The sequence below is a fragment of the Theropithecus gelada genome, chromosome 5 (genome assembly GCF_003255815.1).
Source record: "Theropithecus gelada isolate Dixy chromosome 5, Tgel_1.0, whole genome shotgun sequence".
In the NCBI taxonomy this organism is placed as follows: Eukaryota; Metazoa; Chordata; class Mammalia; order Primates; family Cercopithecidae; genus Theropithecus; species Theropithecus gelada.
In genome coordinates, this window is record NC_037672.1 from 173644490 (window position 1) to 173660908 (window position 16419).

Here is a 16419-nt window from a genome sequence, read left to right on the forward strand (position 1 = left end):
ACGCTTGGCGGAGGCCGCGAACACCCCCCCACCCCCCCCCGGGGGAACAAAAAAAAAACACTAAAAAAAAAAAAAAAAAAAAAAAAAAAAAACGGTAATTAAGCAAGGCTGGCAACTGGAAAAAAAACTGACTGTATATTCTGTAAAACTATAATAAACAAGAGGAAATGGAAAGTGTTTCCAACTGAGAAGTTCCCAGTTGTAATCTACTGGCATTCCTTAATAGGAATATTTAATAGTCAGTTCTCACCAACAATGGACATCAAATAAAGCCACATTTTGAAACAATAGGTTGTTTACAGCAGCATAGCAACGGCTGTAAAGCAACAATTCCTACTTGTACTTATCTTGCAGGCTATTCAAGAAAAACGGGTAGAACTTCCTTACTGAGAAGATCTTGAGTTATAATTTAGTACTAAATTCTAAGCAATGTTTGTGTGGACACAAATATGACACAAAAAACGCCTTCCTCTAAAACACCATTATATCCTAAATATAACCAGCTTCTCTTCAGAACAAATCTCACTACCATATTTAATTTAAATATAAATATTCTAAACTTTAGTCCATTAAGTACATATATATGTACCCCCTGAAGAATATGATTAATAACTGTGAAATCAGATTTTAAAACTACATAACATTTAAAGAAATAATCCCCCAAAATGGGAAAAAGTCTTAGCATTTTGACTTAGCATTGCAACCACATGGCTAGCTATAAAAGGCCTGTGGAACTTAAATTGGGTTTGGGAAAGAATATGGAATAACAGATAGCCTAACAGATTTAAATTTGTTACTGAATTAATTTTAACATATTGTTATGCATAAAAAGTATACACAGTACCACAATTAAAATAAAAACCTCAATTGAAGAGTTTTAGAAATACTGTACAAAATATGTGAATCTCATTGTACCTTGGATTGGAAAAAAGTGGAATTTTTCACAGATGCATTAATTACGTTCTTAAGGCAAATGTTATTCTTAAAGAAACTTCTGATAACTGGTACTGGTATAGAGTTCTTTTTCCACATCAGGATAAAACCTGATTTCTAACAACTGTGCTTGCCAAATATTAACTTGCTAAAGATACAATACAAATCACGTTCCACTTGCTGAATGCATAGGAATGCAATAAATTAATTTTCCAGACTGCTGCAGTATTCTGTTTAATTGATGGAAGAAATATCTCTGACTGCAGTGCAAAATAATACCTCTAATTTCATTATACAGTTGCATATTTTACTTAGGTTTAAATATTTTTTGTTGTGAAATTTTATGAAACATCCAACTTAAATATAATCAAGCATGTCTTTCCTAATATACATGATCATATTATTGCTTTATAAAATAATGAAAAAGAAGTAGCTGCTTGTTTTTAAGATGGCAATGTAGAATTTAAAATAATGCTGCCTCTCTATATCAGAATTAGCTCATAGCGACCTAGCTTCCAAACTAAACTGGCTTCTTTAGTCTGGCACTAATGAACACAGCAAAGAACTTCTAGTTTCTTGAGCTTGGTTTAACCCCACCATTTTCAAGGAGACTCCAGAGATTAAGTTGTTTTTCTTTATTCTTTCCTAGATTTAGTAAAATATATAAGGTAAATACTAATATTCAAGTAACTTTTTAATCCAAATATGTGCCTCAAAAGCAGATGATTTTCTTCTGCTTTCATCACCAAATAATTTATCCCCTGCAAAATTCATTTTCTACTTTTTGGTTATATCTCTTAAATATACAACTTCTCATAGGAAAATATACTCAAAGTGTATGTTTATCAAAGAGGTGGGAAAGACATCCAATCTATTTAACTTTTCAAAGCCACTTAGATATTTGTGTGGAGAACTTTGAAGCAGTTTTTATCGATTAGTACACTTTGGAATGCACAGTGCATATGTTTTTACTTTTCAATGAACAGCTGGCTTCCTCACACACTCTGAAAACCTCCCCTTCACTGAGCCCCATAAAAAGAAAAAACATTTCTATGAAGTATCTATAAAAAAACCATGAGTTTAACATTACCTAAGGTACATCGTCCTTACAATTTATATCATTCCAATTGGTGACTTTGCTACAAAATGTGCCTGGAACTCTTTTAACAAAATGAAAATTCTTTTTTTTTAACCTTAAGAATATATAGCAATAAGAAATTTCCTTTTATATTTGAAGGAAATCATCACACACTCCCATTCATATTACATTGATAATGCAATAAATTGAATAAACTCAGGAAAAGGTTCTACTTAAGTACACGTTTGCAGAACTTGGGATATTAGTAACTATGTGGGAACACTGCCTTCTTGCTTTCAGAAATTTTAGGCCTCAACCTCCCTTGGTTTGTAAACATCCTGGATATGCATTTCCATAAGCCTTTGTACTTTTCTTGCACAACACTTAAACTACTTTTAATTACTTGATAAATGTTGATTTCCCTTGCTAATTTGTTAGCTCTATTAGGGCAGGATCTATACATTATATACCTACACTTCGTGCATAGTATGCTTTTAGTACCTAGTATGAAGCACCACATAATGGGTGTACAATATGCACTTGCCTAACTGAATTTAAATTAAAACTATTTGCCAGGTGCAGTGGCTCACGCCTGTAATCCCAGCACATTGGGTGGCCGAGATGAGTGGATCACTTGAGGTTAGGAGTTTGTGACCAGCCTGGCCAACATGGTGAAATTCTATCTCTATTAAAATACAAAATTAGCTGGGCATGGTGGTGGGCGCCTGTAATCACAGCTACTTGGGAGGCCGAGGCAGGAGAATCGCTTGAACCCAGGAGGTGGAGGTTGCAGTAAGCCAAGATCACGCCATTACACTCTAGCCTGGGTGATAAAAGCGAGGTTCCATCTCAAAAAAAAAAATAAATAAATTTATCCCTTATACTATAAACAAAAATGTAAGTGAATCCTTTGGATAGGAAAAGGGCATGATAATACAAATCAGTGAGGGAAATGCAGGGCACAGTCAATGATGAATGTTAACTTTCCCTTGGTACTGATGTTTGCTCTTCTCTTCTGACACATGAATGCCCTAAGAATTAATAAGCACACCAGGCTTTAAATGACATTTATCAGAATGATGCTTCCTCCCAAATCTATATTTAAAGACCCAATCCTTCTTCTAAAATTTTAGAATTATACATCAAAACTTCTGGTATCTCCACCTAAACACTATTCACCATTCAGGCTCTTTCAAATCAGTATATTCAAAATTTGACCTTTGACCCCAAATTTGTTTCTTTTTATTCACATATTCATTTTATTCACTTCTAAGTGTTTGCTATGTGCCAACTACTGTGCTATTGTTCAGTGTAATAAGCAAACACAATCTTTGCTTTCATGGAGTCTACAGCCTATGGAATAAGGCTGGGTGCAGTGGCTCACACCTGTAATCCCAGCACTTTGGGAGGCAGAGGTGGGCGGATCACCTGAGGTCAGGAGTTCTAGACCAGCCTGGCTAACATGGTGAAACCCCATCTCTACTACAAATACAAAAAATTAGCCAGGTGTGGTGGTGCACACCTGTAATCCCAGCTATTTGAGGGCTGAGGCAAGAGAATCACTTGAACCCAGGAGGCAGAGGTTGCAGTGAGCAGAGATTGTGCCACTGCACTCCAGCCTGGGCGGCAAGAGTGAGACTCCATCTAAAAAAAAGAAACAAAAAACAAAAAACAAAAAAAAACCCACCTAGGGAATAAAACAAAGATAAAACAATCTGAGAGACAAGGTAACGATGCTAAGAGACAGCAACAATGGATACCGTGGAAGCACACGACAGAGTGTTCTGGAAGTAACAGCAACAATGGATGCTGTGGAAGCACATGACAGAATGTCCTGGAAGTTACATTTACGTTTAGGCCTAAGGATGAGTAGAAATTAACTAGATACATTGAGATATGGGATCAAGTGTAGGGAGATGTTTCAAACACAGAGTACAGCATTACAATGCTGGAGGTGACAGATATTGACATAACCCAAAAAGTGAAAAGAATTTGGGTCTTAGTGGTAAGTAGTTTTTGCGGGGAAAAGTATTGACATTTGAGGCTGCACATTTAAGTAGCATCCAGATCACTGAGGGCCCAGGAAATTAAGTTTAAGGGATTTTAAGAGTTTCATTCAAAACACTAACAACTTAGAACATTTGTACCAATCAATCTGACCAGATGCTGGCCTGAGCAACCCAATCAGAAAAGACAAGCTTATCACAACACTAGTTGAATGCTGGCTCCATCCCAATAAGGCAATGTTATTGAGGAGTTTTTAGCAGTATCTGACCTAGCGTTAAGAAAAAAAAAAAAAAATCACTGCTAAAAAGTGGCAAATGGATTGGAGGAAAGGAAGAATGGAGGTGGGAGACCAGTTATTAGGCTTGCCCAAGAGGAGTGGTCCAGGTGAGGGGTAAATGTGGTCTAGATCAGGGTGGGATTAGCAGCACGGAGACACTGGATGGGTCCTAGAGATGTTTGCAAGGTAGATCGAATAGCAATTAGTTTTGGTGAAAGGAAGAATAACTTGGCTTGACCAACTGGCTGAATGATGATGTCATTTACTAAGACCGAGAATACTGGAAAAAGAAGAGGATTTGCTTACTTGCTTATTTGTACAAGGTGGTGGGGAATAGGTTGTAACTGTTAAGTGAGACAGACTGACCGGTCTGAGGGAAAGCCAAGGCACAAGGTTGAGTGGACAGTGGAGAAATCAGCAGAGAAGCCTGAATTGGAGGGAAAGGTTTGGGAAAAGTAAAAAAAAAAATTAGATGAGAAAACACAAGGAGAGTTACAGTCTGGAGAGAAGGTGTCTTAGGTCAGAATTCTCAGGAGAAATAGCATAGTTTTGATGAACTACACATTTTTAATTCTCAAAATCCTCAAATCTTTAAAAAATTAAAATGACACAATAAAAATGATTGCTACATAAATTTTAAAATATGACTGATTACAGATCAGAATGTATAAATATTGTGATTATTGCAAGTATATAACCTACCAAAAGGATAGAAAAAAACTAAAAAAAAAAAAAAAATCAACCAATGACAAAAAGCAGACAAACTTCAGAAATTTCATAGGCAAATTCTCATTTTTCACACAAGCAGATGATGGGGAAGAAGCTGAGAAAATGCATATCAACATTATAAATTATTATAAAAATAAGCCTAAATTCTGCAAAGCTGGGAGGTGAAAGAGATGAAATACAGCAAGAAATGATTCCATGTGATCTAAAGTAGACAATTTTCTTACAGCAAATATTTGACGTTTAAGTACTGAGTATATTGGGCAAAATTATTTCATCTATATGCAGCTTACATTTAACACTAAATGCTCATCTTACCCCTGGCCCCTTGCTATTTTATTTTATTTATTTTATTTTATTTTATTTTATTTTATTTATTTTATTTTATTTTACTTTGAGGCAGGGTCTGGTTCTGTCACCCAGGCTGGAGTGCAGTGGTGCGATCTCTACTCACCGCAGCCTCTGCCGTCCAGGCTCCACCAATCCTCCCACCTCAGCCACCTCCCTAGTAGCTGGGATTACAGGTGCACAACACCAGGCCTGGCTAATTTTTATACTTTTTTGGAGAGACAGGGTTTCACTATGTTGCCCAGGCTGGTCTCCATTTCCCAAGCTCAAGAGATCTGCCTGTCTTGGCATCCTAAAGTGCTAGGATTACAGGTGTAAGCCACCGGGCCCAGCCAAGCCTTGCAATTTCTAAAGCCTAAACCTCTCCAACACCTCCCTCTTGATAGAGTAATTTTTATGCTACTGAGCATACACACCTCCTCCTGAATAAATACTTTCACTCCAATACCCATTGGGTGAGTGTCACACCTAATTAGACCAACGCAGATAATGAATATGCAATGGTCGCAGAAAAACCACTAATGGTTAATGGAAGACTAAATTTACTTACTTTGCTTACTAACAATATACTGATTTTCTGTTTTCCAAGTTTACATTTTACCTAAGGTATGCTTAGGTATCTATTTGGCCCACAGGTAAATTATGCATTTATTTGGTCGACCAATAGTAAGAAAAATGTAGTGTTGGCTTTTGCTCATATTAACTAACGAATGAGAGAATAAAGAAGAATTTTCTCCCTTATCTGTAAAAGAAACAGATATATAGTAATACATATTTATTATTATATATAATGATATATTATGTATACTATAATATATATTATATATTATATATACTATATATACTATGTATAGTAATATATAATATATATTATATTATATATTTATATGTATAATTATATAATATATAGTATTATATATTTATTATAATATATAATTGTATAATTATATAATTATAATTAGTATAATATACTGTAATATATAATTATATATTATATGTATGTATATATACGTACATATATATTATATATTATATATAATATACTGTAATATATAATTATATATGTTATTATATATTATAGTATATAATTATATATTACTATATTACTATATATGTTTCTTTTACAGATAAGGGAGAAAAGATATATGTATGTATATTTGTATATACATATACATATGTCTATGTATATATAAACTTTTATTTTAGGTTTGAGGGTACATGTGAAGGTTTGTTACACAAGTAAACTCATGTCATGGGGGGATGTTGCATAGATTATTTCATCACCCAGGAACTAAGCCCAGTACCCAATAGTTATCTTTTCTGTTCCTCTCCAGAAACAGATATTTTTTAAAAGATGAAGCTAAATTGATAGCATAAACTTTTGTTTGGCAAAAAGACTCATTATCTGAAAATTATACAAGTGTGTTAATCAGCTATTTTATTATTATTCATCTTCAAGGCAGCAGTTTTAAAGCCTGGTTTAAAGGGAAAATGCTAGGGGTCAGGGAATCAACACCCCAAAACTGTGGGGGAAAATGCTGTGGATATGTCTATATTTTCATTTATTCTCATGAAAGGGTCCACAGGTTTTATGTGGTACTAAAAGAGATTTGTGCACTGATTCTGTGGCAGGCACTGGATAAGTAGTGAACAGACCTCTTTTTGCCTTTGTGGAGGAGGGAGACATTAATCATGTAATAATGACTACATAATTATAAACTATGTGATTACAGGCCGTAATAAATACCATTTTAAAAGTATGGGAAACTATAAAGCATTTACTACGAATATTGGGTCTAATCTAAATAGGTCAGAAAGTCTTGCCCGAGGCCTTGCGGAAGCCACTGGACACCCAAGTTGAGATCTGAAGAACTAGCACCTCAGGAAAGAGGAGACAAGAAGGCCAGGTTAACTTAATGGTGTGTGTGCCAAGGCTCAGGAGCAGAGGAAACACGATGATGCCCAGGAATTGGAGAAAGCCTAGAGCATTGGAAGCAGAGGATCAAGAATCATTACATTAGATGATGCTGAAGAGGGGCTATAGGGTAGAGATTGCAGGTTGTGATAAAGATGGGGTCTTTAAAATCCTGCATGTTCTCATTTATGTGGGAGCTAAACGAGTGGATCTCATGGAGGTAGAGAGAAGAATACTGATTATCAGAGGCTGGGAAGGGGAAGAGTAGGGAGGATGGAGAGAGGATGGTTAAGGGGTACAAAAGCACAGTTAAATAGCAGGAATACGTTTTAGTATTCAACAGTACATCAGGAAAATTGTAGTGAATAGCAATATATAGTATATTTTTTTAAAAGCTGCAAGAGAAGAATTGTAGTCTTCTCAACAGAAAGAAAAGATCAATGTTTGAGACGATGGATATCCCAATTACCCTGACTTGATCATTACACATTTTGTACAGGTATCAACACATCACACAAGACCCCAAAATATGTACAACTATTATATATCAAGAAATAAAACCTTTAAAAAAGATTTTTGTATTATTTTATGAGCAATGGGAAATCACCGAAAGGCCTTCATGCTGGAGACTGACATCAGATCTGTGGGGTTTTTTTTGTGTATTTGAAACAGGGTCATGCTCTGTCAACCAGGCTGGGAGTGCAGTGGTACAATCCTAGCTCACTGCAGCCCTGAACTCCTGGGCTCAAGCAATCCTCCTCCCTCTGCTGCCTCAGCAGCTGAGACCACAGGCATGAGCCACCATGCCGAGCCATAGATTTGGATCTATGTTTTAAAAAAATATGCTTGAAAGTAATTTACAGAAAAGATTTTGAAGAAAGGAAACGGAAGGAGGAAGAGCAGAGAGAAGGCTATGTCCTTAGTTGGAAAGAGTATCCAAAGCACCTTGGTTTACTATTTGATTTAAATCAAATATCATATTAGGAATATAATCTAGAATACATCATATTGCTTAACTGGATTATTTTAAAATGTAAATTAATAGCATTCCAAAAATTGTATATTTCAATTCCTAAATCATCCATATTTATTTTCTCTACCTTTAAAAGAAAATGGATATTTTTGTCAAGAGATTCAGTATACCAAAATTCCTCTTAAGGGGTTTGGCTTGAAGATAAAAACAACATTTTAGTTATTAATATGTTTTAAAAATGAATATTACCTTTCAGAGAATATCTGCTTGGCCTAAGTATTTCTATTTAATTTATTTTAAAGTATGCAGTTCTAAAATTTAGAGGATTTTAAAGAATCCTGTTTGATTTCAGGGTTATGATAAAATAAGTATATACCAATAAAACTTGTTAAAGGAGGATTAACTTATTTAGAATAGTAAATACAAAACTATAATGTTTTATTGTTTATTTTATTGTTGTTTGACAAAGATTCAGGGAGGATAAATGAACTAAGGATAACTTTTGCTATGCCCCATAGCACAATTATATATTAGTCTATTAAAAATATTAAAATTTTGTCCAGCACTGAAATATTATCATGTTCCCACAACTGTACATTTTTCTGGTAAAGTTTCTAAATGCATGACTATATTTAGAGTCATACTGTTTTCCTTGAGAACACATGTTGGAATAACCCCTACATTATTTTGCTGTGCTTTTAGGAAATAATCAGAATGAACTTCATCTGGCTAAGCTTAACTAACTATGATACTAATAGAAATGATAGAAGGCCCCAAAGCATCACCTTTTAATTTTTTTAACCTTTAGAGTTGAGGCAGAGGCAAGCTGAATAGAAAATTTAGTTTTATAATTTATTTTTTGTTTCTTCTTGCAAGTCTTAATCTAAAATGGCTTGTTTCTTTATCAAGTGGCTGAGCAATATAAAGAAACTCAATTTTTGGAAAAAAAAAAAAAAGCAACTAATTTCGGTTGTATAATAAGACACTGTCTCCAAACTCAGAGGCCAAATGATCATAACAGTAAAAATTGTAGAAATATTCAAAAATTGTAGAAATATTCAACTAGCTGAAAAAACGTAGCTCATGGAATTGAGATAGTAATCTTAACTCTGATTTCTATTAATATTATATTGAAATAAGAGTAGGTTTTATTAGTGAAAACCATGTAGATCAGCTTAAGCTTGCATAAAATTAAAATGTTAATTTTCTGTCATACCACATCATAAAATCAAATCTAACACCACATCTTTCAAACAATTTCATTTTTCATTCTCCAGGTCAAAGAACAGTTCTGAATTTAGCCAGATTTACGTGTGTGAGTCTAACTTGAAAAACAGCTTGGAAAGGCCATTAGGACAACCACAGTTTTGTCTTTCGGGAGAAGTTTGCTTCAGCCCAACCCACAGGACTGGATTTCTCCAAACATTTCTGTGCAGAGGCCAGAGGTGCACACGATTTCAAACAACACTCTCACGGTTATCGCCAGCACATACGCGTGTTCCACAGCCAGCCTCCTCTACCACATAAGACCCACAAAGTGGGTTTATGTGTCTGGTCTGAAAATCCCTGATCCAAAGCCAACCTTAAGAGACATTTCCTGGTTATCAGAAGCTCACCATTTAATGAGATAAACTTCCCAGTTTATTCAAAACATCTGAGATCTGGTGTCAGAGTTATTTCCTTTGCTTTCGTCAGGAAGACAATCAATTTGTTCAGTGAGACGGCTTATTTCAATACTACACCACTGTTTCACAGAACACACGCATTTAATTTTACACTTTGAATGCATACTTTGCACTGTTCTCTCCACCATCCGAAAACTTACCCATTTAAAAGTATTTTATTGCCAAATGAAAATGTTTATTCTTAAAGATCAACACACACATACATCCATACATGTACACACATACATACGCATATTTATTGTTTTCTTCATGAGGCTTTGACTCCATTATGTGAAGAGTTTGCCAAGCAATAAAGCATCAATTACTTTCTTTGTGACATTGTATTGTCAAAAACACAAAATACTAAAAAATTGACTTCATTCCCCCAAAGAAAATATAGGAGACCCTGAGTTGAACCAAGTTACTTTAAAGCAACCAGAAGTTTAAGCACATCATCCCTAAAGTGAAAGGTTCTAATTGAAGGGGCTGTCACAGGAAGCAGGAATGGGCAATACCCACCGTCTTGCTGAGGTAGCTCGTGCTGGTGTTCATGCACTGTAGCCCCTCACTGTTGCAGCAACCCCCACATCTGTAGACGGACACACATGGAGGTTTAAAGAAGGTGTTTGTTGCGACTCCAAACTCCTTCCCCACATCTATACACACCTCCCGTGGCATGCATTGAGTCTTTCTCCACTCATTATCAATACCTGTCAAGTCATAGGGAAATCAGTAAGTTTTATGGAAACCACCAAGATAAAAAAGTCCACAGCAGCTGCAAGTCACTCACATTCGATTTCAGATTTTAACATTTAAGTTCAATATATAACTAAAGAGACAGCTGATGGGATCCTAAATTGACTTGTGAATAAGAATATGATACAACATTGAAAAGACAAGCTAAGAATATTTTCTTAAGCTCATTTCTATAGCCAGGCAATGAGCAAAATTAGCATTATGCTTTATTAAAAGTACATCAATATCCCACAACACTAATGTTTGGTTTTTGTTTCCTAGGCAAATGGTAATTTAATACATGAAAATTTATAAGATGTGTGGAGAGTCATGTTCATTCTCTATAGTGTGACCATTTATGTGCTCTCAATGCAAATATAAATATAATTTTATTTTTCTTTAAAACTGAGTTGCATATGAGAAAACAGCTATGGTTTTAGATTCAAGCCAAAAATCCTTTTCAGGCAGACTGTTTGGCAACCTTGAGTAATGTCATGGCCGTAGCTGCATTGCAGTGAAATGCAAGGCTATTTTCCACCAACTGGGACTCATTCTGAACTTTCTTCAGCAAAGTCAATGTTTCCTCTCCCTTTTAGCTCTCCTCTGGAATTTTGTTTCTGATGAGTTAGTAGCTCACCTATAATACTGTTGACTTTCTGAATTCTGCATTACAAATGATGTATTTCCTAAGTATACTAGTTTATTTCTCCCATATTTCCCCTAAAATAGAATTTTTGGAAAAGGACATAAACTATTGGTTATACAACCATGAAGCCATTTTGTTTGCCTTTGTTCTCAAAATACTTTCCAATATCAAACTTTTATAGCGATTAAGAGCTACTAACTGAAGGCAAGTAGGTTTTTAAATTACTCCACCACCTTTTTAAAAAATTTTTTAAATATATATATATATATTTTTTTATAGAGATGAGGTCTTGCTGTGTTGTTCAGGCTGGTCTCTGACTCTGGCTTCAAGCAATCCTCCCACTTCAGCCTCCCCAACGGCTCGGATTACAGACATGAGCCTCTGTCCAGTCCTACCCTACCAATTGATGCTATGACATTTTATGCAACATGATCATTTTCTGTGAAGCTTTATGCTAGATACCTCATCAGCTTAAGTCCCACTTTGAGCCAGTTATCTATGAAGCAGCAAGGCAACAAGTGGCATCTGAAAAGGCGCGATTTCAAATGAAGCATTTCTCAATCCAAATCAGATTGGAAATTAAGGTATAATTATTTGATAAGATAAAGAATGTTTATGTTAATAAACATACACAGTGTGCAAAAATATAGCTATCTGTCTTAAAAATTTTCCAATGGCTATCGCCTGAAAAAATTAATGTGTGTTGTTATGCATGGACCTTTCTATCTTGTATTTTAAGAAGTCATCTTAATACTCAAAGTGAAATCACAAAATGTTATATTTTGAAGTAATTCTTTATTTTCTATTTGTTTTCCACCCTAAAGGTGTATTTGGTGATACAAACATTGAAATTAAAGAACCAGGCTGGCAACTTCCACTCGTTTGATATATAAGGCTTACTATATATTTTATTTCCCATACTTACTTTTTAAGATCTCTGCATTATAATGTGCCGCGGCGAATTTTATAGTCTCTTCTGTCCTTGAGTTGAGGTTGGCCTGTTCTTTGTTTTGTTGCCAGCCTCCTTTGCTTAGCTGACACTTGTACATTTTCCAATATTCTGGGTAGAGTACAGTCATGAGTTCATCTACACTGGACACAGACCGTAACTGCTCCTCCAGATCTTTGCTTGCAAAAGCCTGTCAAAGAAAAATGCAAGATCAATGACTTACCAGCTTAAGGGATTTAGAAACAAATGCACTTTAAAACGGTTAGGTTTCATATTATCTATGCTCTGTTCCCTAACAAAAATATTATTAATTACTCCTAAATTACTTCACTTTCCTTGGTAAAATTATATTTATATTTTAATTTGTATGAACCAAAACAATTAAAAATATATATTTTGTTGTTAGGAAAAAAATTTTGTGATATAATTGTAAAATAATTTTAAAGTAGCTTGTTTTCTTCATAGCTTTTTAAAATAATTGGTCAATTTGTATGTTTGAAAATTTATTCATTTGTATCACCCTCCTAAACAGATAAAATTACACTGAAATCCGCCCTAATGCTTTGCTTTATTTTTAGCTACCAGCAACAATACAATATAATTAAGCAGGATGCTTAAGAGTAGGAATTTTACTTTCATGGGAGCTATTTTAGAACAAATAATCACACGAAGAAAGGAATTTCAACAACAATGTCACAGTAAGATTTATATTTTGGCAGAACCTCTCAATATTTCAGAGGAAATTTTATCATTAAGATTAATACCACCGCCAGGCGCGGTGGCTCACGCCTATAATCCCAGCACTTTGGGAGACCGAGGTGGATGGATCACAAGGTCAGGAGATCAAGACCATCCTGGCTAACACGGTGAAACCCCGTCTCTACTGAAAAAACACACAAAAAAACTAGCCGGGCGTGGTGGCGGCGCCTGTAGTCCCAGCTACTCGGGAGGCTGAGGCAGGAGAATGGCGTGAACCCGGGAGGCGGAGCTTACAGTGAGCCGAGATCGCGCCACCGCACTCCAGCCTGGGCGACAGAGCAAGACTTCGTCTCAAAAAAAAAAAAAGAAAAAAAAATTAATACCACCTTCAAAGAAATGAAATAGTTCAGAGAACACTAAATATTCTTATTGACGGCTAAGTGCATATATAAGTGTACTCATTTAAGTAGAATATTCCAAATTATATTTTAGTAGTTACCATATCTACGAAATAAATACAATTTTTTTTTTTCTAAATTACACTTAGAATTAGGAAAAAGGAAACTTGTATAGCTTTATCTATCTGCCAAATAAAATACAACATCAATTGTTTATTTTATATTGTCATGATTATCCCAGCTTTTAAATATAAATGTATAAGTAAATACTTTGGACATTGGTTCTCAAAGTTTAGTGGGAATAAGAGTCAATGAACGAACTGTCAGAAATGCAGGTAACTGTCCCCCACCTCTCCATGGTTTCTTGGATGGATCAAGAACTTACATTTTAACAAATTACAGTTTTCCTATCTAATTTTTGAAGCACAAAATGAACGTATTTGCCTTAAAATTGAAATCCTATTTAATCTGAAAAGCATTTTTCACTTCTATTTTTAATAATCCAAGTTATTCTATGTAAGTGTTTTTTGTACTATATATTGAGAACATAATCTAATTTCATTTTCTAATCTCATTATAACAGAGCCTCCTAAAAACAAGTCAGTTATGAATATGAAATGTGCTGCTCCCTATTAGATAATGAAGTTGGCTGTGAATGTTGGGTTTACACTTTCACTACCATTTATGGTATGATTTGAGTATATCACTTAATCTCTATAGGTCTATATTAGAAAAGTATTTATATTAATCCATTACTTTCTGAAGTATATGGGATGATTCCTGATATACCACACAACCATAGAAAATCTACTGAATACAGGAAGGGTGGAGGTGGAGAGGAGGTCTTAGTTTAAATGAAAGTTACAAAACATCCTCTCACAGTTTCCCAATTAAACATTTATAAAATGTTTGCCAAAAAAATCTCACTTATGACACAAAATTCAAAAATCAAAAGTGTTTCAGAATTGAAAAAGGTTACTACTGAAGAGAACATTTATAAAAGTGATTATAAAAACCACACAATACGTGAGGTGATGGATGTGTTAACCTGATTATTATAATCATTTCACAATGTATATGTACAGCAAAATATCACATCATATACCTTAAATATATGCCATTTTTATTTGTCAGTCACACCTCAATAATGTTGGGGGGAAAAAAAAACAGTGTACAGGTGTATCTGTGGTCACTGTTACCTGCAGTAAAACATAACAGATAAGTTTATTTTTGTCTGCTTGTTGAATAGCCCTTGAAGAAAAGGAGCAATAGGGACCTGCGTGTGATTGGAAGGTTCCTGAAACTCTCCACTACAAGTTCGCTGGGATTAAAGACAGGTTGTGACCTAGACTGAGCACATCAGAAATTCACCAAACTGTTAAGAAAGGGATGATGGTAGACAGAGACTTTCAATTAAGTATTATTTGAAGTTTTAAGGCAAACAAATCAGTATTGTAAAAGTTCAAAATGAGAAATAACTATAACAATATTTATATTTATTAAAAAAAAAACTGTTCCTCAAAGATCAACTGGAGAAAAACATAAGCATAACATTCACAATAGAGAAAATACAATATTAAAAAATGAAAAAAACAGTAGAAAAGCTATTATATTTATACTCTTAGGCTGAAAAAGGCCTTTTTAAAGTGAATATAAAATAAAATGAAAATATTTGTATGGCAGAAAACACTGCAAACAAATTAAAAGACAATAAAGTAGGAAATTATTTGCAATATACATAATAGATGAAAATGGACTAATATTATTAAAATATTGCATGAATACACTAATGAAAAAATAAACTGGTGCTTCAACAGAAAGATGGACAAAGAACTTGAACTGAATATTAACAAAGACGAAATATAAATAATACTTATTGTATGACGGCAAAAGTGAAGGAAACTATAATTCTTTTCAATCCTGGTGGGAGTATAAATTTGAACATCTCTTCCAGGAAAATATGGTACTGCAGGTTGAAAGACCTCTAATATATGCTCCATTTAGATAGCCAATTCACTTTGGAATAAAATTTCCTATCCAACAGAAGTGATATAATTCTGTCAGGTATATGTATAAATTCATTGTGCAGCTGTCTATATAATAGCAAATATATAAAGCCACCTAGCAGATCGGGCACAGTGGCTCACGCCTGTAATCCCAACACTTTGGGAGGCCGAGGCAGGTAGATCAGGAAGTCAGGAGTTTGAGACCAGCCTGGACAATGTGGTGAAACCCTGTCTCTGCTAAAAATACAAAAATTAGTTGGGCATGGTGGCGCATATCTGTAATCCCAGCTATTCAGGAGGCTGAGGCAGGAGAATCACTTGAATCCCAGAGGCAGAGGTTGTGGTGAACCGAGATCATGCCACTGCACTCCAGCCTGGGAAATAGAGTGAGACTCCATCTCAAAAAAAAAAAGCAACCTATAGAGACAATAATAAAGAATTGATGAGATAACTTATAGTAAAAACAGAAACTAGCACAGAAAGGAATGTAATAAAACTATAAGATGTTGATATAGAAGTATAACTTAGATATGAAAAGAGGTTCATGATATATTCTATGACAAAGTAGGATACACAATTTATATACTACATACCCACAAAAGGATCATATATATATTTAAAATATAATCTTTTCACAAAATAAAATTTATATATAGATTGCATATGTATGTGCAAATACTGTTAAGAGTAAAAGATATGCAACACAAAAAAAGTTTATCTTCTCTGAATTACAGGATTATGGTAATCATATTCTTCTTTATATATTTCTGTATTTTAAATTTTAAATGATGAACATATGTAACTTTTTGTGACCAAAACAAAATGTTTAAAGTAGTCATACCTGAGCATTTGGGAGGCCATATTATTAGCTCTCATTTTACCCTTTCATTTACTTCACTGCTCCTATTTCTGCATAGAGCATGCCTTTGATATATTATTTAATTTATAATAATCATTGACAAAAGTAGCCTATGGCAGACAAATGAAATAAAAATGGCTTGAAGATTGAGCAATTAATTCGCTTTTTCTCACTAGACTGTAATTATTATACTGGTGTGAAAGGAA

General features: G+C 34.4%; 1 protein-coding gene across 2 annotated transcripts in view; it reads right to left on the reverse strand.

Moving 5' to 3' along the window:
* The window catches only part of VEGFC (vascular endothelial growth factor C), a 120336-nt gene that overhangs the window by 27996 nt on the left and 75921 nt on the right, over positions 1–16419 (reverse strand). For both annotated transcript variants that reach the window (XM_025386743.1, XM_025386742.1), the window contains exons 2-3: positions 12228–12441; positions 10441–10631 (exon numbers count right to left, since the gene is read on the reverse strand). In XM_025386743.1, coding sequence (XP_025242528.1) covers positions 10441–10631; positions 12228–12441 — 405 coding nt within the window. The remainder of the gene's footprint in view (positions 1–10440; positions 10632–12227; positions 12442–16419) is intronic.